The 25,636-nt window shown below is 39.3% G+C and overlaps 1 protein-coding gene across 1 annotated transcript; it reads left to right on the top strand.

Annotated features, from left to right (window-relative positions):
• The first annotated feature begins 678 nt into the window (after nucleotides 1-678).
• On the top strand, nucleotides 679-25,634 carry pole (polymerase (DNA directed), epsilon). The gene is made up of 48 exons (XM_086076648.1): nucleotides 679-888; nucleotides 1,622-1,757; nucleotides 1,838-1,918; nucleotides 1,998-2,042; nucleotides 2,121-2,213; nucleotides 2,291-2,445; nucleotides 3,283-3,427; nucleotides 3,532-3,612; nucleotides 3,696-3,803; nucleotides 3,884-3,994; nucleotides 4,068-4,153; nucleotides 4,250-4,369; nucleotides 5,107-5,239; nucleotides 5,322-5,435; nucleotides 5,505-5,717; nucleotides 6,690-6,797; nucleotides 6,891-7,019; nucleotides 7,087-7,189; nucleotides 7,289-7,435; nucleotides 7,506-7,651; nucleotides 8,620-8,768; nucleotides 8,853-8,945; nucleotides 9,035-9,337; nucleotides 11,059-11,254; nucleotides 12,202-12,416; nucleotides 12,520-12,622; nucleotides 12,709-12,789; nucleotides 12,923-13,045; nucleotides 13,886-14,095; nucleotides 14,198-14,410; nucleotides 14,514-14,657; nucleotides 14,732-14,872; nucleotides 16,633-16,786; nucleotides 16,891-16,997; nucleotides 17,137-17,313; nucleotides 17,400-17,623; nucleotides 18,899-19,119; nucleotides 19,216-19,420; nucleotides 19,492-19,665; nucleotides 20,941-21,066; nucleotides 21,196-21,328; nucleotides 21,414-21,612; nucleotides 21,888-22,019; nucleotides 22,115-22,308; nucleotides 22,390-22,590; nucleotides 23,016-23,141; nucleotides 25,166-25,255; nucleotides 25,339-25,634. The coding sequence occupies exons 1-48, from the start codon at nucleotides 824-826 to the stop codon at nucleotides 25,459-25,461; spliced, it is 6,876 nt and encodes a 2,291-aa protein (XP_085932774.1). The 5' UTR covers nucleotides 679-823; the 3' UTR covers nucleotides 25,462-25,634.
• Nucleotides 25,635-25,636: the final 2 nt, after the last annotated feature.

The raw sequence follows: 25,636 nt of genomic DNA, 5'->3' as shown, positions 1-25,636 counted from the left end.
CACTTTTATTGAACTGTCTGAACCGTGCGTCAAGCTGCGCCTACCTGCAGTATGGTGACAGTCACTGCCCAGTGCAACTCCCCTCCCCCCACTGTAGTAAACATGTGTATGGAAGGTTAAGCTCCTCCCACACCCAAACGGAAACTTACTCACAGATCGTTGTGGTTATCGATGCCTTTATCTTCGCGAGTATCGTCGTACTTTAACGAAATAACGAGGTTATTGTCAGGAAGAATAGAATATTGATATCAGAGTACAGTTCAAAGAATTATCTAAACAGCAAAAATATGTGCCTCAATTTAAATTTGTATTTTTTTAAATTGCTGTCATATCTTTGTATTAATATAATCATTTATTTTTGTCTCATTCAGTAACTATTTAGTTAAATGTAGTAAATTAAAATAAATACATTCGTTAAAATAAATGAAACTATTTTACATAGTGATACGCATATTTTAGCTTTTTATCAAATAAAAAATTTATAATAAATTAATTATATTGAAAGATTCATAACAAATGTGCAATATAAAATAAAAAAATAAAATAAACAAAAAGTCCTATGTGAAATTTTGAGTATCTGTTGCAAAAGTGACTGTGTTGAAAATATACGATCTTTGTGAGAAGTATTCGCGGCGGTGATCTCGCGGGAACTGTAAGAACGCGCCAAACTAAGAAAACACAAGGTTTGTCACTGTCAGACGAACAACGACGCAGGTTTGAAATAGCTCGAAAATATTAGCAGATGCCGAATCTGTCACAGAAATAACACCAAATCAGAGCTGGTAACTACTCTTACTGGCCTGTGGTCAGCCCACCACACAAAATGGTGTTGCAAAATAGTGGAAGATTCAAATCGGACCGGGGTAAAAGTGGAGAGCAGGAGAACCAGTAAGTAGTTCCGCATCTATTATCCACAACGAGTCTGCATGAAAGTGAAATGGCGCATATTTATTATATGACTTAAAGTTAAATGACTTTCCAGTGGAGGTGAACTCAAAAATTGGCTTTACAATAATCTGTTGTATGTGGCCCCACTTTTCTAAACACGGATTAATATTGCGTTTGTGGAATATGAATTAAGCAGCAAAATCTTAAATCCACCCGTTTTTTATCCATCTCAGGAGACTGCCAATTTGCTACTTACTGTCTGAAAATGACATCACAGTTGCCCATGGCTCAGGTATCGACCAATCACAGCTCCTCAGGTTTATGAGTTTGGACATGTGACGTTATCAAGCTGAGCTGTTATTGGTCGTTACCTAGGCCTAGGCAATTGTGACTACATTTATAGTACTGTACATAAAGTCAATATTAGAGTTAAAGGTCAAAATTCCGGTTTCTAAAACAATCGGGATAACCCTTAGCCGTTTACTTGTTTGATCAGACAGTTACTCCCGTATACAGGATAATTTTGCTCTGTGATGTCATTTGGCAAAATGGCTGCCCACAGAAATGGACAAAAACGGGTGGCTTTTTCTGCTTAATTTGTATCTCACAAATATAATAATAATCAGAATAGTGTGTTTAAACTAGCTGCATAGAAAATACTAAATACTTTTTTTGGGTGGGTTGACTTCCCCTTTAAATGGATGAGTGATGGAGGGCATTGTATTTAAACCAGGGACGATGGCTCCTCGATGTCGGCCCTCAAGAGGCTGGAGCGCAGCCAGTTCACGGATGAGATGGACAGTCGATTCGGCTTTGACAGGATGAATGAACCAGGAGAGAAAACTGGCTGGTTGATCAACATGCATCCTGTAGGTTAAAACTCACTCACCATGTTTGCCTTTTCTGTCATTACAAAATATTCTAAATGTTTACCTCCTTGTATTTCCAGGCTGAGATCCTGGATGAAGACAAGAGAATGATCAGTGTTGTGGACTATTATTTTATCCAGGAGGATGGAAGCAGGTTTAAGGTGTGTTGGGGAAATTTTTATTAAATATGACATCATTCTGAATGTGAAGCATGGAATCTAATATGTGCTCTATCTGTAGGTTGCACTCCCTTTCAAGCCTTATTTTTATATTGCCACAAAAAAGGTAAACAGGACCATTGAATTAGCATCTTGTCAGATGCCAAAATAAGCGCCTATAAGAACACTTGCCATTTTGTTGCAGAACTGTGAAAGAGAAGTCATCTCATATTTGTCAAGAAAGTTCCAAGGCAAAGTGTCCAAGCTTGAAATTGTCGCAAAAGAGGATCTGGATCTGGTGAGAATCATTTTTAGTGTTTACAAGGAGTAGTGACAGCTGGCTTGCCCCTCACATTCTTCTCTTTTGCCACTCAGCCCAATCACCTGGTTGGACTAAAGAGAGGCTACATTAAGCTGTCGTTCAACACGGTGGACGACCTCATCAAGGTCAAGCGAGAGATTTCCCCGGCGGTGCGCAAAAACAGAGAAAGAGAGCAGTCTAATGACGTCTACACGTCAATGTTATCAAGGTAAGGTTTTGTTTAAAAGATGTTTTCATTTGTGTCTTTTTATTTACATTAAGGGGTGTCAAAATTAGTGCGTTAATTTAAAGTTCCTTTAACGCCACTAATTTTTTTGAATTAATGACAGCCCCTTACTTGGAAAGCCTGTAGTGGCAATGCAGCAGACACATCCATGGCAAATCTGAGCAGAAATACATTTAATAATAATGCATATATTTGTGGAGACTCGTGTCGAGACTTGTGGAAATTTTGAAGGTCAAGTTGCATTTTACCTTTTTAAAAATGTGCAGAATTTCTCAAGTTACTTCATGTTAAAGATTAGATGGCTCTTAATATGAAAAAAAATGCACTGAGCTGTCACCAACGTCTTACAAATGCAATTATGCCATCTAGCGGCATAAAAAAATGACCTCAACACAAATCAATATCATACTCGTTTTTTACAGTAAAGTACATCATTTTAACTCAATTTTATTAATGATTGATTATGAAAATACTGTATCAATGACTAAAAGATGCAGCTATATTTCTATATAGTTTAACTTTTTTCCCCCCACATTTATGTTAACAAGAGTATGAAAACTTAGGGAAAAAATATTTTATTGTACATTTCGAACTTTATATAAAATTTGTGATTAATTGTGAGTTAACTATTGAAGTTATGCGATTCTTTTGAATTGAATCGCCTGACACCCCTATTTTACATGCAATTGCTTGGTTGCAGTTTGTGTAGTTCAGCTCAGTACTTAATAGCAGTAGCAGCATTCAAAAGATTGCTGCTCACCCTTTTGATATATATTTTTTTCTTGTTTGGCTGTAGCCTAATGTTTTCGACGTTTGCAGTGCTCTGTCAGGCGGGAACGTGACTTCGGCAGAGGAAGATGCGCTCTCCAAGAGTATCTCTGACCAATTAGACAACATCGTGGACATGAGGGAGTATGATGTGCCCTACCACGTGCGCGTCTCCATTGACCTAAAGATCCATGCGGTGAATACAAATTACCACTAGGGAGAAAATATGCCAGGGGGGCCAGTATGTGTTGTTCCACTAGCATTCACTTTTTATTTATTGATTTATTTTTAATTTCTCAGGCTCACTGGTACAACGTTCGATTCAGAGGCAGTGCTTACCCACCAGAGATTGTTCGCAGGGATGATCTTGTCGAAAGACCAGTATGACGATTTTCTTGTTGAAGTTTAATGTCTCATCTTTTGCATTGACATCTCATAATTGACCTTTCTTTCTTACTCGTAAGGACCCCGTCGTTTTGGCTTTTGACATAGAGACCACCAAACTTCCACTAAAGTTCCCAGATGCAGAGACTGACCAGATTATGATGATCTCATATATGATCGACGGACAGGTGGGTTTCATGCCTCTGCTTTTTGCATTGTGCTTACGTATTGCTTGTGTCATTGGAACTTGATTTTTGCTTCCCTGCAGGGGTTTCTAATCACAAACAGAGAGATTGTCTCCGAAAACATCGAAGACTTTGAGTTCACACCCAAACCTGAATATGAAGGTCCTTTCATTGTTTTCAATGAAGATGATGAGGTACAGATGACATACTAGATTTAGCTCAGGCTGTAATGGAACAGCATTGTAATAATGTCATTTATGACCATAGGTAGCACTTATTAAGAGGTTCTTTGACCACATTCAAGAGACAAAGCCCAACATCTTTGTCACCTACAACGGCGACTTTTTTGATTGGTGAGGTTTTTTTTTTCTTTTTATGCGCCTGTATTTATTTAGTCATCTCACATAAATGTTGTCAACATCTTTTCTGACTTTGCTGCAATTCTACAGGCCTTTTGTCGAGACTCGAGCTTCTGTGCATGGACTGAGCATGCACAGGGAGATTGGGTTCCAGAAGGACAGCCAGGGAGAGTACAAGTCGAGTCAGGCCATCCACATGGACTCTTTTAGGTTTGACACTGATGCATCAGATTCCAGCTTCTAAAAGTATTTAGAAAAAAATATCAGAAAAAGAGTGTGGGAAGTTATTAAAATTAGATAAATATTAAGTGACGTGTGATATTCAGTATTTTCTCTGACATTATTTAGTGTTGCAGTGTTTTAGAGAAAATATATATATTTTTTACTTTGGTATTTTATATATATTATATAATTTTCTTTACAGTAATATGTTCTACACATCCCCACTTGTCTAAAGTGATTTACATTTGTGGAATATTAATTAAACAGCAAAATCCACCTGTTTTTATCCATTTCAAGAGGCGGCCATTTTGCCACTTGCTCAGGTAACAACCAATCACAGCCCAGTTTGCAAATGTCACATGACAAAACTCAGATAACAGGTGAGCCGTGATTGGTCGTTACCTGAGCCCTGAGCAACTGTGATGTCATTTTCAGTCGACACGAATTGGCAAAATGGCCGCCCCCTGAAATGGATCAAAACAGGTGGATTTTGCTGCTTAATTGATTTTTCACAAACACGTTATTAATCAGAATTCTGCACATAGAACATATTATTGTAAATAAACTTTTTGGCTTGACTCCCTCTTTAAAGACTTGTCATTTCTAGTATAATGTTGGCTGTTTTCCCCCCAAATGCATTTACAGCAATAATCCAATATACTGTATCTTACATTAAATGGAAGGATGGATTTTTGTTTTTGAAGTGTTGTTCTCTTTTGCACCAGGTGGGTTAAGAGAGACAGTTACCTGCCAGTGGGAAGCCAAAATCTGAAGGCCGCAGCAAAGGCTAAACTGAGCTATGATCCTGTGGAATTGGACCCGGAGGAAATGTGCCGCATGGCAACGGAGAAACCACAAGTATGATTTCTATGTTTTGTTAAAAAAAAATTGTAGCAAAAGCAATTTCATTCTGTTATTTATTTTTTTGCATTTTTGCCAGACATTAGCCACCTACTCCGTGTCAGATGCTGTGGCCACATACTACCTCTACATGAAGTATGTTCACCCCTTCATCTTTGCTCTCTGCACCATCATCCCTATGGAGCCCGATGAGGTTTGTTTACAGTACTATGAAAGTGGCGCGCGCCTGTTCGACACTACTTGTGTGCTCCTCTTTATTCAGGTGCTGCGTAAAGGCTCTGGTACTCTATGCGAAGCTTTGCTCATGGTGCAGGCCTTCCACGCCAACATCGTCTTCCCCAACAAGCAGGAGCAAGTCTTCAACAAGCTGACAGACGACGGCCACGTCTTGGATTCTGAGACTTACGTGGGCGGCCACGTGGAGGCGCTGGAATCCGGAGTGTTTAGAAGTGACATCCCCTGTCGTTTCAAAATGGTAACACAATATCCAATTTGGTGTATGTTTGCTTATACAGTATCCGTGTTTTCCACTCATTGAGCTCATGCACATACTGTATTTGTATTGGAAAAATCTAAAAAGAAAAAAGAATGATGATCTTGTCTCATTTACTCACAAATTTACATTGATTTTTTTGATTGACTGATATATTTTGATTCGATTAGCATTACTCACAAAACCATATTTATTCTGCTGTATGAATAGCAATAGGTGGATACACAGGTTAATTGTACCTTGTGCCACCAAGAGGAATTTAATTGTTCTCAGTATGTTGCTGTAATTCTTACCGGTAGATGAATAAAGATACATCCATTACATTGTGGAACACAATATTTGTTAAATTACGTCTCATGGCTTAAAAAAAAAAAAGGGGGGGGGGTCCAAAACTGATTTCAAATTTTTTCTAACATGACAAGTTTCTGAGCTAAAAAAAAAAAAAAAAAAAAAACTAAGTAATGTATGGACTAGTTCCAATCTTTGGAGAGAAAAAAACAGCATAAAACAAAATGGAACTTATTATGTCCATGGTTACAATGCTAAGAGAAAAGCTAGCACTCCTCTTAATTCCTTCTATGCTAGCTTTCTTTTTGCAGACATTGATCGTACTGACCTATTAGGAGCGCAAACAAGCTGCCACAGATGAGTCTGATCGTAATCAGCTCTTACTACAGCTAATCAGTGGAATTTTGCTTATATTGGGGATAAAATGTGGAGAAAAAACTTGACATGCTAGAAAAAAGATGGCTGCCATTTTGGAATGAGCGTGCCAATTTTACTTTTAATCCGCATAAAAATTTGATTCAACCGAATTGATTCAAATTGTTCTCTAGTGTTATTGGTTAAGTGAAACTGCGTAATTTCCCGCTGATCTCTCACGGCACCTTTAAATACAATGGTTGGGAATCACTGCCTTATATTGATTTTGAATGGTAATTGATTTGTTGACAGAATCCAGCTGCTTTTGACTTACTATGCCAAAGAGTTGAGCAAACGATGCGTCACGCCATTGAGGAAGAGGAAAAAATCCCACTGGAGCAAGTCACCAACTTTAATGAAGTATGACGATTTTCTTAACCTTCCTTGTTTTCTGGCTCAATACCGATTCTACTTTATCAAGTAAATGACACCTTTTTTCTTTTTTTTTAACAGGTCTGTGCCGATATCAAAAAGAAGCTGACTTCCCTGAAAGAGGTTCCAAACAGGATCGAGTGTCCCCTCATATACCATCTTGATGTTGGAGCAATGTACCCCAACATCATCCTCACCAACCGTCTACAGGTTTAACAAAAGATGAATTTATCTCATCGGGACTACAGGAGAGATAATTTCTATTATTCCCATCCAGCCGTCTGCAATGGTGGACGAAGCCACTTGTGCCGCCTGTGACTTCAATAAACCAGGCGCCACTTGTCAAAGGAGGATGGCTTGGCACTGGAGAGGGCAAATCAGTAAGTTTGTCCCACGTCTTATGTTTTTAAGACATTTGCATTTAATCGGGAAGTAAATGTCAAAAGAATGTCACATCCTCTTCTCCTCCTCTCGCGCAGTGCCCGCCAGCCGTAGTGAGTTCCACCGCATCCAACAGCAACTCGAGTCTGAGAAGTTCCCTCCCTTCTTCCCTAATGGTCCACCTCGGGCCTTCCACACACTCAACAGGGAGGAACAGGCTAAGCATGAGAAAAAACGTCTTGCAGGTATCCTTTTATTTGGGGGGGATCATCTTTATGTCAAAGGCAGTCTTGACGCTTGTTGTCTTTGTGCCAGACTACTGCAAGAAGGCCTATAAGAAGACGCATGTCACCAAGCTGGAGGAGCGAGTCACCACCATCTGTCAGAGAGAAAACTCCTTCTATGTAGATACTGTTCGAGCTTTCAGGGATCGGCGATATGAGTTTAAAGGGCTGCACAAGGTACACTGCAAAAAGGAGAGTGGAAAATTGAAGGGAAAAAAAGATGGGAAAATAAGAAAATGATTACCGGTACTTACAAATAAGCAAAATTATCTGCCAACGGAACAAGAACATTTTACTTAAATTTACATGTAAGATTTAAGAAAATAATACTAGGCCCATATCAACCGCAGCGGTCTTGAAAATAATTTTTTAGACTAAAAATGAGTCATATTGAATATTTTCTTAAAATACATACGTATTCATTTAGAGTTGGCTCACTCAGCCTGAGTGTCAAGCAGGGAGGTAACGGGTCCCATTTTCAAAGTCTTTGGTATGACCCACCCAGGGATTGAACCCACAACTTCCCAGCCTGAGGGCAGACGGTCTACCTCTAGACCACTGAGCTGGAAATGCATTTACCGCAAAGAGGAAAAATTAGCTTAGTAAATATAACGAAACGAACCACTTGAACTGAAGAAAATAAATGCTAACTATAAAGAGCTATATTGCACTTTTGTTTTTTGATTGTTGTTTCCATTCACCTTAATATTAAATTATGCAAAATCTTAAAATAAGAAAATTCAACTTATGAAACCCCAGTTCAGGGCCTTTGATGTTGGTTAGCCATGTTAATATGTGTAAAATGCTTGTTTTAAGCCTCACAGTACTTAAAACCGGCTGTTAACTGCTAGATCAAATAAGTTACTTGAGTAATTAAGTATCTTAAAATAAGCAGAATGATCTTGTCTGACAATTTTATTTTAAGTAAAAAAATAACTTATCAAAGCAAAATAAGTACATTTTAGGTTAAATTAAAAAACATTATATCTTACTTAAGAATTCAGTTTTTGCAGTGTGCTTTTCGGAAAAAGTAAAAATAAATCTGGCCTTCCTTCTTTAAGGGCTGGGGCACTTGTTAGTTTGATTGGTCAATCAACTCCTCATGGTAACACAAAATTGCTTTCTTCTTTTACATCATGGTGAAGGTGTGGAAAAAGAAACTGTCCGCAGCGCAGGACAGCGGAGACGCTGCTGAGGTCAAGCGCTGCAAGAACATGGAGATCCTGTATGAGTCTCTTCAGCTGGCTCACAAGTGTATCCTAAACTCCTTTTACGGCTATGTCATGAGAAAAGGGTACGAGTTAACTCTGTTTTTCCAGACTAAATCCTGTACAAATTGATTATTGCTAGCTAAACTGCTGCGCCGTGTGTCCGCTAGGGCTCGCTGGTACTCAATGGAGATGGCCGGCATTGTGTGCTACACTGGTGCCAATATCATCACTCGGGCGAGAGAGCTCATTGAACAAATAGGGTGAGTAACATATAGAAAAAGCAATAATAGATGCGTGAATTGATTTTCACAGGCAAAATCTGTTTCTTCTCAACTTTCCTGTGACTTAGGAGGCCACTTGAGTTGGATACTGATGGTATCTGGTGCGTCCTTCCAAACACTTTCCCGGAGAATTTTGTCGTGAAGACGAGTAACGAGAAGAAGCCCAAGGTGACCGTCTCCTACCCTGGTGCCATGTTGAACATCCTGGTTAAGGAGGGCTTCACCAACGAGCAGTATCACGAGCTGATCGACCCCGCGTCGCTCACGTACGATATCAGGGCAGAGAACAGCATCTTCTTTGAAGTGGACGGGCCGTATCTGGCCATGATTCTGCCTGCTTCGAAGGAAGAAGGGAAGAAGTTAAAGAAAAGGTTTGGACAAATACACTATTTCCTGCTAATAGCGGTCCGACACCAACTAGAAAAGTTTCCGCAGAAATTTTTGAATGGGCCTACTGACTCTTGCAAGGTGGAAAGACACATGTAGTACTTGTACTCGTGGTAGTAGTAGTAGTACTTGTAGTTGTTGTAATTTTAGTAGTAGTCAAATGGCCAAGATGGCCGCCGACCCAGGTGGGTGAGGGGGAGAAAGAGTCCTTGGCGTACCTAATCAATTGGCCAAGATGGCCGCCGCCCTGGGCGAGCGGAGTGGCGAGAATCCTGGGCGTACCTAATCAATTGGCCAAGATGGCCGCCCTTACATAGGCCAAACACATGTTCTCTTGAAATGTTTTTCAGTTCAAGATTGCCCCCGAAATATTTGGCAATTACAAAACAACTAAAGAATGATTGCCTGTATCCTAACAAATAGCTTTCCTTGCTAGCGGCGGCGTGGCAGAGTGATCGTCTCACAACCCATAGGTTGCGGGTTCGATCCCATGCCATTGTGACCACGTCGAAGTATCCTTGAGCAAGATACCGAACCCCCAGTTGCTCTTGATGCTGCGTCATCAGTAGGTGAAAGAGTAGTCGAATGTAAAGCGCTTTGAGGGCCTTGCAAGATGAAAACTAGGGGTGTGAATTGCCTCGTACCTGGTGATTCGATTTGTATCACAATTCATAGGTCACAATTCGATTCAATACCGATTAATCCCGATGAGAATCTATAAATTGATTATTGCGATTTATTATTTTTTTTACTCAAATATAGAAAATACTAATCAATAAACTTGTACATGTACACTGTAAGATTTGTATGAAAATGTATTTATCTGAAATTTCAGGCTTATAACTGAGCCACTGCATTTAACAAACAGGTTGCAGTCTGTTTCATGTTTGAACAGCACTGAAATAAAAATATTAAGGCTTAATGTTCCATTAATATAACATTCTTTCATGCTTAATGTGTGGATCCTAACCCTAAATAAGACGTTTTGTTGAATATTCCCATAAAAAATTGATGTTTAAAAATTGATTCGGCCGCATATCGAATCGATTCGAGAATTGCGCGCTGTAATATCGCGATATATTGCTGAGTCGATTTTTTTTCCCTAACACCCCTCGTGGAAACGCATCTAAATGAGGTACCATTTACCGTAAAACAAGCAGACAGAAACTTTTACGGTAGATTTATTCCATGTAGGCAATTTACTTTTCGGTGAGTGTGACATTGGAGTAATTACATTGCCCCTCATATATATATTTTTTTTAATTAATTTGATTGATTTATAATAAAGATTGTTTATTTATCAAGGATTTTTTTCCACATTCTACTGTTCCTCTCACATCACTTCATAGCCAAAATATAAGCAGATCTCAGTAGTAATTAGTTCTATACCACTGCAAAGGACAATAGCTCTGGTCTGGCGGCAAGCAAAGTAGCCAACAACATTTTAATCCAAATATCTCGTTCGTTTTTCCTCTATATGCCCCCATGTTTTATGTAATTGGACGTGTGATGCAGACCAGCGTAATCAGTGTCTCGTTAAATGAATACCTTTCTGGCAGTTTCGATCAAAACTAAGCGTTATCTTTTTAAAGGGAAAAGTTTTGTTCTTGTGCTTGATGATGTGACCAGAAAGTGTATATTAACAGTATAAATATTTAATCATTTCTATTTTTTTTCTTATAAGATCAATGACCTTTTGTTTTAGGTACGCTGTATTCAATGAAGACGGCTCTCTGGCTGAGCTGAAAGGTTTTGAAGTGAAGAGAAGAGGGGAGCTGCAACTTATTAAGATCTTCCAGTCTTCCGTGTTTGAAGCTTTCCTCAAAGGTACCACCCTGGAGGAGGTCTACGCTTCTGTCGCCAAAGTGGCTGACTATTGGCTGGATGTGCTGTACAGCAAGGTCAAATCATCTTGGCACTTGTTTAAAGGGGAAGTCAACTCCCTCAAAATTTCTTGACAAGATGTTCTATGCAGCCCCACTAGCCTAAATACGGTATTCTTGGTTAATATTGCGTTATTGGAATATGAGTTAAGCAGCAAAATCCTGCAGTTTTATATCAATATCAGAAGGCAGCCATTTTGCCACTTGCTGTCGAGTGAAAATGACATCCCGGTTGCTCGGGTAACAACCTATCACAGCTCAGCTTCAGAAAACAGGTGAGCTGTGATTGGTTGTTGCCTGAGCCCTGACTAACTGTGATGTCATCTTAAGTTGACAGCATGTGGCAAAATGGCCGCCCCCCGAGATGGATAAACACGGCTGTTTTTTGCGGCATAACTCAGATTCCACACATGTAGTATTTATCATAATGTCATGTTTAGACAAGTGAGGTCATATATAACATATTATTGTCAAGAAATGTTCAAGGTTGACTTCCCCTTTAACTCATTCACTGCCATTGACAACTATAAATGTCAAAAATTCATTTGAACTATTTCTATGAGTTTAACATTTTTCCCCACTTTTGTTAACAAGAGTATGAAAACCTAGATTTTTTTTACTGTACATTTAGAACAGATATAAAATTTGTGATTAATCGTGAGTTAACTAGTGAAGACATGCGATTAATTATGTTAAAAATTAGGGGCGTCAGGCGATTAAATTTTTTTATCTTAATTAATCGCATGACTTCAATAGTTAACTCAAGATTAATCACAAATTTCATATCTGTTCTAAATGTACAATAAAAAAATTCCAGGTTTTTATACTCTTGTTAACAAATGTAGAAAAAAATGTTAAACTAATAGAAATAATTTAAAGGATTTTTGGACGTTTATAACCGTCAATGGCAGTAAACGAGTTAAATAAAACCTTATGTTGAGAGTGTTATTTCATTGGTCTTCCAGGCTGCCAACATGCCGGATGCTGAGCTGTTTGACCTGGTATCAGAGAATCGCTCCATGTCTAAAAGGTTGGAGGACTACGGAGAGCAAAAGTCCACTTCCATCAGCACAGCTAAGAGACTGGCAGAGTTCCTGGGAGACCAAATGGTGAAAGATGCCGGTCTTAGCTGTCGTTACGTCATCTCACGAAAACCAGAAGGAGCTCCTATCACCGAGAGGTGGGGCAAACGCTTCATGGAGCTCATCAGTGCTGTATTTATTACGGTAGGCTGAAAAAAACGAATAAAGACTTCACCGGTTCCTTCATGTCTCCCTCGTCAGAGCTATTCCTTTGGCCATCTTCCAAGCTGAGCCAAGCGTGACTAAACATTTTCTGCGTAAATGGCTGAAGATGCCCAGCCTGCATGACTTTGACATCCGCTCAGTAAGGATTTAGAAAAAGATAACTTGCAATTTATGGATTTTTTTTTCTTTTTTTGCATCAGATTTTCTTTCTTGTTCTCGTCACAGATCCTTGATTGGAATTACTACATTGAGAGGCTGGGGAGCGCAATCCAGAAAATTATCACCATTCCTGCCGCTCTTCAACAGGTACTTTTGAAAAACAAACGCACTATCAGTGATTCGTGAGCTAGTGATTAGTCAAATCCAGAATTTTTTAATACTTTGGTAACGGCCAAGGGTTTTGATTATGATGTGGGTTTGAACTTGTTTTGATGTTCAGGTGAAGAATCCAGTCCCTCGAGTCAGACATCCCGACTGGCTTCACAAGAAACTTCTTGAGAAAAATGATATCTACAAGCAAAAGAAAATCAGCGAGCTGTTCACCAGCGAAGGCAAGAGAAAGGTAGGTTGGGCAAGGAATCATTAAGGATAATTTCATTCATGATTCATAAATTTAACCCAGATTTCAATCAGAAAATTAGGGTTGTTCGATACCACCAAATACTAATACCACTAGTGGTAAAATGACAGATCATTTTAAAGAATACCTTATATATCCCAATAAGTTTATAGCATTTTTGTTTAAAATTGAATGAAATTAATGTCAATTTTCTATTCTTATTTCTAATTTCTCATTCCTGATAGTAAAAGTACAAGAGGCGCGAGTGCCGATATTTTAACTCTTTTACTGCCACACGTTATCCAAAAAAACAACCCGGACCGTGCCAGCCGATTTTGAGCATTTTAACTCATCTTTCAATTCAAACTGAATATTGTGTGCAGTCACAAGGTGCATACCAAATTAAAGATCACGTTCCGTTCTTTGATTAGGAAAAAAAAGTATGTTCGTCAACTGTGTGGCTGTCACTTTAAGATGGTGCTCGTACTCACACGCGCACCATGAATGAGCCTGACACAGATGCTGCAGTTACGCTTTGCGTCAAACTGTGACAAACTGCACAAAGATCCTTTCAAATGATCTGTTGTTGTTTTTTTAAGGGGGGAAATTTCTGTACCAAAAATACTAGTGGTATCGGTGACTATCCGTATTGGTATCGGTCTGAAAAAAATCGAACATCCTGACTTAACAGTATAATTAAATTTAAAACACATCAACATTTAACATTGAATCATGAACTTTTCCATGATCCGAAGTTTACAGCCAGCCTGTATTGCATCGTTTCAAGTCCCTCTATTATTATTATTATTATTATTATTATTATTATACCTGATTTTTCTTCAGGTGGCTCAACAGCTCCTGGAGGGCCAAGCAGTTCCCGATTTGGAGGACTTTGGGAAGCCAGCCAAGCCTCTGCAGCCGGCCATCCTCATCAGCACCAAGAGGAAGAGAGCTTCTCAGGGTGAGGGCAGCCAGGTGGAGTCTCAGGATCTGGAGCTTACCCAATCGTGGAGAGAGGTTTTGGGGCCGCCGCCACCAATGGGCAAGACCAAGGTAGGCAACTGGTTAAGATGTCACGTGAAATGCCATTCATCCGGATGAAACTTGCTTTGATATTAGCGTAAAATGACTCCTTTCAATTCTGTATTCCTGCAGGAGCAGTGTCTTGTGTGGTTGCGTTACCATAAGAAGAAGTGGGAGCTGCAGACGAGGCAGAGGAAGGAGAGAAAGAAAAAGAGAAGACTGTTGGATGGAGAAGCCCAGCCTGTAGGCGGAGGAGTGATCAGGGATGGCCCCACCACAGGCCTGGGAAGTTTCCTCCGCAAAACGGCTCGCAGCATCCTGGACATGCCCTGGCAAATTGTACAGGTGGGCATAAATGACCCCAGCAACACCACCCTTCTTTTATATCCCGCTCTCTTTATCCATGGAGTAAAAGGATGATTAAAGCAATGCGTCTGATACTTTGCAGATTGCAGAAACCAGCCACCCCGGTCTTTACAGGTTATGGGCTGTGATTGGAAATGACCTCCACTGCATGAAGCTCAACATTCCTCGCATCTTCTATGTCAACCAAAAAGTCCCAAAGCAGGAGGAGGGGCTAACATACAAAAAGGTCATCAGCGAGCAAACTGTTTTTTTATATTTTATTGTTGTTTTATTTTAAGCAATTTGTTTGTGTTGCATTAGGTGAATCGCATGCTCCCTCGCTCCAACATGGTGTACTACCTCTACGAGTACTGTGTGCCTGAGGACATGTACCAGGAGCACATTAACCAGATCAACGCTGACCTCTCGGCCCCAGACATTGAAGGGGTCTATGAAACACAGGTAGCATACAAACACCACTGACAACTTTAGTCACAATAATAAACATACTGTATATTGCACATATGTGATGGCTGAGGCCTTTTATACATATTTTGTTCTACACCTTGAACTTTATTATTATTGGGCGATGGCTAGCTCAGTGTGTTGAGCACCCGCACCATGTGTAAAGGCTCTTCCTCGGAGCAGGCGACCCCGGTTCGATTTCGCAAACTGTGCGGTCCTTTCCTGCAGGTCATTCCCTCTCTCTCTCTCCTCCATTTCCTGTCAATTTGTCAGCTGTCCTATCAATTAAAAGGCGAAAAGCAACAAAACAAAACATTATTATCATTGCGCTATTTTATTCCTCACACTTTTTTGTATTATTTTATTCCTTAAAAATAAAATTCACGGCAGGTGTGCTCAAATTTTTCCCATTCCAAAAATTCTCGGTTTCCCCTATAGTTCAATATTTTTCAACCAAAAATTCACCATTCATTCAACAATACACATTTCCATTTGAAATTAAAAACTTTCGGATATTTCAGTTCACCTTTTGAAGGGTTTTTCAAAATTTTCAGAGTAATTTTCACTTATTTTTTTTCAAAAAAAATTATTCAGTAATTCTACATTATTCACCTCTATTTCTACATTCATTCACTGAATCACACAATTCCAATTTTGACACACTCCAAAAATTCTTCCTATTCAGGGCTTTGCCATTCCAAAAATTTCAAAATGTTCAAAATAAAAGCTAAAAAATTATTTTTTCCTATAATTTCTTGTTTATCTTATTCCAACGGCTTTTTCCTTCTTCAAAATAAAAGCCAAAAACTCAGCTTTTATTTTTATTATTTTTCTTTAATTTTTATGTTTTGATCGGTTAATACTGTTCCAACTTTAAATTGTTCAGTTTTATCCCAACAGATAATTTTTTCAAAATTACAAAATGAAATGCCAAAATTTAGATTTTTTGTTTTTGTTTTCCTCGTCTAATTTCTACATTTTTCACAGATTCAAACCATTCCAACTTGAACATGTTCAACTCATTTCAAGTCATTGTGTATCATTCCATATCATTCAATATACAGTACGGGCCAATAGTTTAGACACACATCATTCAATGTGACAATTGCTTTATTCTCATTACTATTTACATTGTAGATTCTCACTGAAGGTATAAATCCTAAAAATGAACACGTGGAGTTATTTATGTACTTAACAAAAAAAAAAGGTGAAATAACTTAAAACATGTTTTAGATTCTAGTTTCTTCAAAATAGCTACCCTTTGCTTTGATTACTGCTTTGCATTCTCACCTCTGGGAACTCCTTCAATACTGTTGGAAAACCATTTCAGGTGACTACTCTTGATGCTCAAAAGAGTGTGCAAAAAAAATTATCGCAGCAAAGTGTGACCATTTTGAAGAAACTAGAATATAAAACATGTTTTCAGTTATTTCACCTTTTTTTTTAAGTACATAACTCCACGTGTGTTCATTCATAGTTTTGATGCCTTCAGTGATTATCTACAATGTAAATAAAAAAATGCATTGCATGAGAGGGTGTGTCCAAACTTTTGGCCTGTACTGTAATTCCACATAGTTCAGTATCATTCCAAATAATTCCACAATTTTTCATTCAGCCTCTCCAGAAATTGCATTCTCTAGTTAAATTAATACTCTTGTCTGTTACTGTTGTGCAGGTGTGTCTAATGCGGGCACTTTTAAATAGAGGTCACCATGAAATGATAAAACAATTGCGCATTTTGATCATCCACCTTTCAGGTGCCGCTGCTGTTTCGTGCACTAGTGCAACTCGGATGTGTGTGTATGGTTAATAAGCGCATTGGGAGGGATCTGGCCGGCAGGGAGGCAGACACTTTTGATCTGGAGAATCTGGATATGAGGTCTCTGGCCCAGTTCAGCTACCTGGAGCCAGGTATGAGCACGATATCAGCATACTGTGCTTGCATGATTTACAATTGATTGTCCAACAGAGTCTGTTCATGTTCTATTTGTCGTGTTTTTTTTTTTTCCTTCCAGGGAGTGTTCGCCACATGTATTTTTACCATCACAGTCAGGGTCACAAGGCCCTGTTTGGCCTTTTCATACCTTCTCAGCGCAAAGCCAACATCTTTGTTCTGGACACTGTAAGAAATATGCACTGCAATATTGTTTTTGCTACCATCTCTTCAGTTGTACTGTAAAAGTGTTGTAAAGTTCATACATGACTGCCTTGTATTCAAGAGTGCGTTCGCCCCCTGTCTTTTTCTTTCCTCTCCTATGCAGGTGCGAAGCAACCAGATGCCAAACCTCAGTAACGTCTACACTGCTGAGCGCACTGCCCTGTTGGAAAAAACGACAGAGGACCTTTTGCCTCCAGAAAAACACAATTTTGAGGTCCGGGCTGAAAATGACGTGAAGGCTATCTACCGTGCACTGCAACGCACGCTTCTGAGCTACAAGGTAAGAACAAATGTTTTAGCCACTGATATGATATATTACGACTTATGTTAGGAGTCTTCTAATGTGCTTTTATTTGCTTTGTTTAGGAGGAGCGCCGGGGGCCGACCCTCATTGCAGTGCAATCCAACTGGGAGTTGCGACGACTGGCTTCAGGCATGCCAGTTCTGGACGAATTCCCGGTCGTGCCAGTGCATGTTATTGATGAGATCAATTACAATGTGCTGGACTGGCAGCGGCATGGTGCCCGGCGCATGATCCGCCACTATCTCAACCTGGACAGCTATCTTTCACAGGCTTTTGACATGGCTCGGTAGGTCGCATATGCACTGGAAATGCTACATCCGTACTTCTTGGGGTCCAAAAGTCATACGTCGGCGATTGCATATTATTAGCGTTGTTGTTTTTTAAAATACTTGAAAGCTCCTATTCATATGAGCAGAGGTGCCAAATCCAGGTCTAGAAAGTAAGCTTTAGCCTCAAGTGCTAGTTAGCTAGCTCCCATGGTGCTCGTTTACCTATGTTGGATTATTAACATTGTTTTTCTGTTTCAATATATATTCTTCAAAGTGTTTTTGATTTTAGTTAGATATGTAAAACTGTTCCCATATGTTAGTAGAATGTGGTCTGTTTTTCCCCCTAAGGAAGTGAGGTGTCTGACTTAATCTGAATAATCTACAGGGCAGATATGCGGGAATCTCTGGTGCGAAGCTGCTACAGAGTTCAATAGTTTATCTAGGAAGCCAATAATTTACCTCACATCTGTTAAGGACTGAAAGAACTCAATGGGAGATGGCCTGATTGTATTTCACTCTGCTGACAGGACAAGATCAAAGGGGGGGCACAGTCTCTTCCTCGGGGGCTGTGCTCTGTGTGGGGTTTTATGGGGGGTCCCTGGTGCGGGGAGGTGGAGGGGGCAAGGTGTTTGCCCACATCCTTGAGGAAGAGATAAGGATAGGGGGTGTGTAGACTTGTTTTGACAGGAAATGTCACATGTTCTGATAGACCAAATGGTACTTTCTTTGTCAATGAAGGGGGTGGGAACGTTTTCTGTATATATGCATGCAAGAACACATTTGTGGGTGAGCTGCATGATTGAGCAGTAACTCCAAGTGGCTTTCAGAATCTGAAATAAAGCTGGCAAACTTGTTCACAGATTTCAACTTTGAATTTATTTGAACACGCAGGAATCAGAGAAATGATTTCCAACACCTGCTAGGGAGCTAGCTAGCTAGCTAGCACCCATGGTGCTCGTTTACCTGCCAGGGAGCTAGAAGCACTAGGGGCTAAAGCCAAACTGCGGCAGGGTTTTTACTTTCTGGACCTGGCTTTACCAACTCTGCATATGAGCTGTTCTTTGATTTACAGCCACCAGTATTAATTGTATTCTACTGTATAGTCAAACATACTATTTGTCCAATATGTGTTGTGTAGTCCACTACATTACAATTCAATGGATTTTCACATAATGACAAAGTCGATGCCCTTAGATGTTACTTTAAGTTGTACTCTGATAATGTTGCTTTTGTGCTGCTTTTTTTACAATGATGAAATCTGAAAATCTGTCCGTCTTCTCTCCCCATTTCAGGTATTACCACTTACCTGTGGGAAACTTACCCCAGGATGCGTCAATTTTTGGTTCTGACTTGTTCCTTGCCAGACATCTGCGGAAACACAACCACCTGCTTTGGCTGTCTCCCACCGCAAGGCCCGATCTCGGGGGCAAAGAGGCTGATGACAGCCGCCTGGTTATGGAAAGTGATGACCGGGGCTCTGTTGAGATCAATGCCCAAGGCTGCTACTCCACAGGTACTTCAACACATGGATAAACCAGGACCACAAGGGACCACAATGTCTTCCTGACATAAATCTCAAAGACTCATTTCCAAATGTTCCACCTTGCAGTGTGTGTGGAGCTCGACCTGCAGAGCTTGGCCGTGAACACCATCCTCCAGTCGCAGCATGTCAATGACATGGAAGGAGGAGCCAGTCTTGGGGTTAGCTTTGATGTGATCCAACAGGCGTCTTTGGAGGACATGATGTCTGGAAACCAAGGAGCTAGCGCACTAGCTAGCTATGACGAGACCGCCCTCTGCTCCAACACCTTCAGGTAAACATTTAAAACACATGCACTCTTTTTATTTTTGCCCGCTGCTCCAATAATTTGTTTTGCATGAGCAGGATCTTGAAGAGCATGGTGGTGGGCTGGGTGCGAGAGATCACACAGTACCACAACGTGTATGCAGACAACCAGGTGATGCACTTCTACCGCTGGCTGCACTCTCCCAGCTCGCTGCTCTACGATCCCGCTCTGCACCGCACCTTGCACAACATGATGAAGAAGGTCTTTCTGCAGTGAGTGATGCACCGCTTTTTATTCCTTGCATCAATTACATGGTTTAAATGTAGGGAGGACCAAAACTGCCAACATAAAAAATAATGAATTACAAGTTGAAAAGAAAAACCGATATAATTGAAAAATTTTATAAAAATATATATATAAATGGAAATAAAAACAGAAAACATATATACATAAAGTAAATAAAAAATGAAACAAAAAATAGTATAAAAATAAAAAATGCAAAAATAAATATATAAATATAATTAAATATCAATCAATAAATATGCTTTGGGTTGGACTCTCCGCCGTTGCAAATTGCCTTTCGACAGGGGAAGGGTTCTCTCACTCACATCAAGCAGGTTGGCTAACAAGGAAGTATCAACGACTTGAATGGAGAACTCCAGCAATGGATGACCAACTTGTCCACTGTCACCAGAACTTGCGACCCGAATGTCTAGTTACGCAACAACTTCACACAAGTTCCTGTTAGGTCCATTGATTTGTATGCGTGAATTCTCAGCTCTTGCTGTGGCACGGGCAGCGTCTGCAGCATGAAATAAATAAATATGAGAACAGTGCATTTGTATTTGATTGATATTTAATTTTATTTATATATTTATTTTTGTATTTATTTTTACATTTTATTTTATTCTTTTTTTTAATATAGTTTTTGACGTTTTTTCACTTTAATTTACATATTTTTTTAACTCATTTGCTATTTTACATATTACCATGCTCCCAAAGACGTATTTATATATTTTTTTAATGTTGTGGTTTTTTTGCTAGAGCACACAGAAGGCTACCTCTGAACTGAAGAGAATGCTTGAAGCAATGGTACTGATTACAAAAACGGCCAGCAGGTGGCAGGAGAGTATAAGAGATCAACCAGGGCCACGTTTCAAAAAGCTCTTTCCCCCACTGTTTTTAACTGATTTGTGAATAATTATGAATCTTAGCTATATTCTAATGCTAATTGCTGCATAACGAAAACAGATCAAATATACTTTTTTTCCCTGATAATAGAAGAGACTCTAACCTTTCTTTTGGTAGGTTCCATGTTTTTATAGCAATAGAACACAATATTCTGTGGGCCTTGCAAAATCTTTTGAAATCGATTAAAACAGCCGGGAGCGAAGAGGGTTGCTTCAGTGAAAATGGCTGTGAGTGAATGAGTTGACTTTTATTTATTTATATATTTCGGCATTTTTGGTCCTCCATATAAATATGCAAGTCAGGTTTTTTTTTTTAACAAGCTGATCTCAACACTGTACTACATATTGTGCTGAAAGGTTAATTACAGAGTTCAAGCGTCTCGGCTCCACTGTGGTGTACGGAAATTTCAACAGGATCATCTTGTGCACTAAAAAGCGGAGGATAGACGATGCCATTGGATATATGGAATACATCACAAATAGGTTTGATATTTGAATGAATATTAATTCTTGCATCATCCTTATGGGTCAACGTCTCATTGTATTTATGATATCAAATGCATGGACGCATGCATCGTAACCAATTACAGACTGTCTAACTGTGTTTTGCAGCATACACTCCAGAGAAATCTTCCACTCTTTGTCCATCTCCTTCTCCCGATGTTGGGAGTTTCTACTGTGGATGGATCCGGTTAACAACGGCGGCGTGAAAGGCAAACTTCCATCCAGCGTCTTGTATGGCGAGGTCATTCAAATGTTGCTTATTATCATTGCTGTTTACTGTTAACCATACAGACAGCTGATTGCCACTCTGGATGGATGTTTCTTAGGAAGGAGTCAAAGCAAAGAAAAACACGGAGGGAGATGAAGATGGCAGTGAGGATGAAGAGGATGAAGCGAACGCTCAGGAAGGTGAGGAAGATACGGGGACGGATGAGGTGGAGGACTTGATTGAGAGCAACTGGAATATCATGCAGTATCTGCCGCAAAGTGCCTCCTGCCAGAACTACTTCCTCATGATGGTGTCGGGTGAGTTCATAATCAAAGTACAGTGGGTGTTATTTTCAAATAAAATTTATCATCTGGTAATTGTTTGTCAATTTAATACCGTAAATGGAGAGTTATTATATTAGTAAATTCCACATTTTTGATAGAGCTCTTATATCAGATCTCATTGAATGTTCAAGTCTGCCTACTTTTGTGAGCAGTGAAATTTTACATTCTAAAAGATGCTCTCGTCTGCCATGCAATATTTGCAGTACATAATTCATACACCACTTCTCATCCCTCTGCTTTCTCCTCAGCTTACATTGCAGCAGTTTATCAAAGCATGAAAGAAGAGTTGAGACGCAACGCACCTGGTGCAACGCCAATCAAGAGACGAGGCTCCAGCCAGATTTCTCAGCAGGCAGTAGGGGATTTGAACGCTCTTCCCGGTAAAATGATCTTTACTAAAAAAAAAAAAAACAATGCCAAATGTCATGATGTGACCTTATATTTCGATCTTGCCTATTTGAAATCTCTCCTTTAGGAATGATCTCGTTCTCCCAGGAGTATGTGTCCAGCGAGTTGACACACAACATTTTTACTATTACACAAAAAATCCAAAAAAAGGTGACTGGTACCAGGAATGTGACCCAGCCCTCGGAAATGTTCCCGGTCTTGCCAGGCTCACACTTGCCACTTAACAACCCAGCTCTGGAGTTTGTTAAATATGTCTGTCAGGTAAATGCGAGGAAAGAGGAAATGTGACCTCAACGTTTAAATCAGCTGATTCGTTTTCTCCATCATTTGTTGTTTCTTCAGGTGCTCTCACTCGATGCCAACATTGTAAACCAGGTGAACAAGCTTAAGAGGGACCTTCTGCGCCTTGTGGATGTGGGGGAGTTCTCGGAAGAAGCAAATTTCCGCGACCCCTGCAACTCATACGTACTGCCCGAAGTTATATGCCACAACTGTAATTTCTGCCGTGACCTCGACCTCTGCAAAGACCCGTCTGCGGCACAAGTAAGCCAGCAAGAGGCTATGAGGTGCCGGGAGCGACATCATTCAGGATTAACTCTCACACTTAGTACTCAAAGTGTGTGTGTGTGAACGTGTTTGACAAGTTCATGAGAGCTAATCCTGAATTATACGTGTGAGAGTGTTTGAATATTGTGTATGAGTGTGTGTGAAAGCTTTTGACAAATTCGTTTAAAAGTGTTTGGCCAGTGTGAAAATGCGTGTGAAAGTGTTTTCACGCGCACTTGTCGAGGGCTTTCACGCGCACTGAGTGAGTACTAAGTGTGAGAGTTAATCCTGAATTATGTCCCTGGCACCTCATAGTTGGTTCTCCTGCTTACCAATTTTTTTTCTTTTTTCTTTTTTCTTTTTTTTTCTTTCTTTCTTACTTGGATCAACTATCATTTTTTATTTGATTCCATTTTTTTTAGGACGGCGCCGTCGTGCCCCAGTGGTTTTGCTCGAACTGCCAGACCCAGTACGAGGCCGAGTCCATTGAGATGTCTTTGGTGGAAGCCCTGCAGAAGAAGTTGATGAGCTACACATTGCAGGACCTGGTGAGTTAAAAATAGCCACAATAATAAAACTAGACAAAACCTACTGCTGTATACTGGGAGCAATAGCTGCTAGGTGTTCTATTTTTTTTTTTTTTCATTTATTTGAGTAACATCAGGTTAAAAATAAACAAAATACAGGACACTTGTTTATGGTTATTTAACTTGAAGATAACTCAGACAAATTGTGTAAATAGTATAAACGTTTGTAATCATACAATATTAGAAAAATTGAAGACAATTGAGAAGAAAAAAATAATCTCAACAGATTTATTTGTGAATACAGTATTGGGAAAGAATAATAATAATAAAACAAATGATTGTCGCAAGGAACATAAAAAATACAAATAAACACCTCTTACTCATTAGCTATGTAGTTCCTCTGCATATTTCCGCATAAAGTGATTTGTATAAACCTTTTTGAATTGCCTCAAGTTGGCACAAGTTTTAATATCAGATTGGAGGCCATTCCAGAGGTGATGATACACAAGTTCATATTTCCTCTCACGTTGTAAATTCCTTCTCTTGTACAGAACATTTTTTTATACACTCTGGGAGAATATTTGTTTTGACTTTGAAAATAAATAAATTAGCCTTGAACTGTATTAGATCCCTAAATTTAAAAATGTTTGATTGAAGAAACAAGACATTTGTGTGATCATGATATCCTGATTGCTTTCTTTTGTATTGTACACAAAACGACTGTGTTGCTCTTATATACATTTCCCCAAACTTCAACACAATATATTAAATGAGATCAAACAAGAGCACCATATATGGTATACAATGATTTCTTATCAAGGAGGTATTTAAATGTATTCATTAGGGCCACAATTTTTGCCAACTTTGTTCTGGCTTTTGAGATATGTGGCTTCCAGCATATTTTATGGTCGAGAGTTACACCAAGAAATGTGTACTCATAAACTCTTTCAATCGGGACATTATCAATTTGAATTCGGCTTTCCGGATTTATGTGACGTTTTTTTGTTTTTAGTATATTTAAAGACAATTTATTGATGGCAAACCAGTTTTTTAGCTTACACATTTCAATTTAGATCTCTTCTCTCAATGTTTTGCAATTCTCGCCAGAGCATAATATTGTTGTATCATCTGCAAATAGGACAAACTTGAGTTTTTCTGAGACTAAATACAGGTCATTGATGTAAAGTAGGAACAATTTGGGGCCCAGCACAGATCCCTGTGGAACTCCACATATTGTATTTGCACACATGCACTTGTGCTGCCCCAACTGAACATACTGTTTCCTATTTGATAAATAGGACTTTATCCAATTAAAAGCAATACCTCTGATCCCATATTTTGGTATCTTTTTTAGAAGTATTTCATGATCCATAGTATCGAAGGCTTTCTTTGAGTCTATGAAGATTCCGACAGAATCATTTTTTTTAATCAATATTATCTGTAATTTCTTCTATAAGTTCCATCAGCGCGAGTACAGGTGATCTATTTTTCCGAAATCCGTGTTGCCTATCGTTTAGTATATTATGTGCATCAATGAATTTATCTATTCTATTTGTGTAGAGCTTTTCTAATATTTTAGAGAATTGAGGCAAGATTGTTCACCACATCGATGATTTCATTTTCATTTGTTGCATCAAGTGACATGGTATTATGATGTATGGGAACCCCATTACATATGGGTTCTGAACCTGAGATAGTCAATGTAGAAGCTAATTTCGGACCAATGTTTATAAAGTACGTATTCAACTCTTTTACAATGTCTTGCATATTTTCAAATTTTCTACCATCATTTACAAAAGCATCTGGAATTGAACTGGCATTGGGTCCTTTTCGTATCACTGCGTTTATGGTACTCCATAGGCCTTTAATGGCCTTTTAACTTCCAAGTCCCTCTGGATAGAAAAATGTAGAAATCGATATGACATCTTGAGAAGGAGAATCAATAGGTGGTTAACGGTCTTCTTTCAACATCGTGTCACTGATTGTGTTTCAATCAGTCATCCTTGTATGTGAGCTCTTTTTGTATGTGTGTGTCTAATGTTTAGGTTTGTACTAAATGTAAAGGGGTGAAGGAAGCAAACATGCCTCTCTACTGCAAATGTGCTGGAGACTTTGAACTCACTTTCCCAGCTATGGTATGTGTTCCATTAAATTCTTCCAATATGTGTGGGTTTTTTTATTATTTGTATTTACATATTCTCTCTCTCTCCCTCCAAAGAACTTCTCAGAGCAGGTCTCAGTGTTTCGGAACATCGCATCGCACTACAACATGAGATTTCTGGAGGAGACCATTGACTGGTTGATGGCGATGAGTCCACAGATGAGCCTGAGTGCTTCTTAAAGCCACAGCTGAAGGTTCATCACTGTCATGTTGGAACAACTCATGAATCACTGTTGGGTGTGTGTTCATTGTGTACGCTGCTTATGTGCGCTGTAGATATGCTTGAACTCTCATTGGTGGGAGTTTTGAAATAATGTATGCATACACATTAAAATGTTGACTGTCAATAAAACAT

The sequence above is a fragment of the Leptonotus elevatus genome, chromosome 5 (genome assembly GCF_054856555.1).
Source record: "Leptonotus elevatus isolate MCC_2025b chromosome 5, RoL_Lele_1.0, whole genome shotgun sequence".
NCBI classification, from domain to species: domain Eukaryota; kingdom Metazoa; phylum Chordata; class Actinopteri; order Syngnathiformes; family Syngnathidae; genus Leptonotus; species Leptonotus elevatus.
Note: the sequence above shows the minus strand (reverse complement) of the source record. Positions and strands in the feature narration are given on the sequence as shown.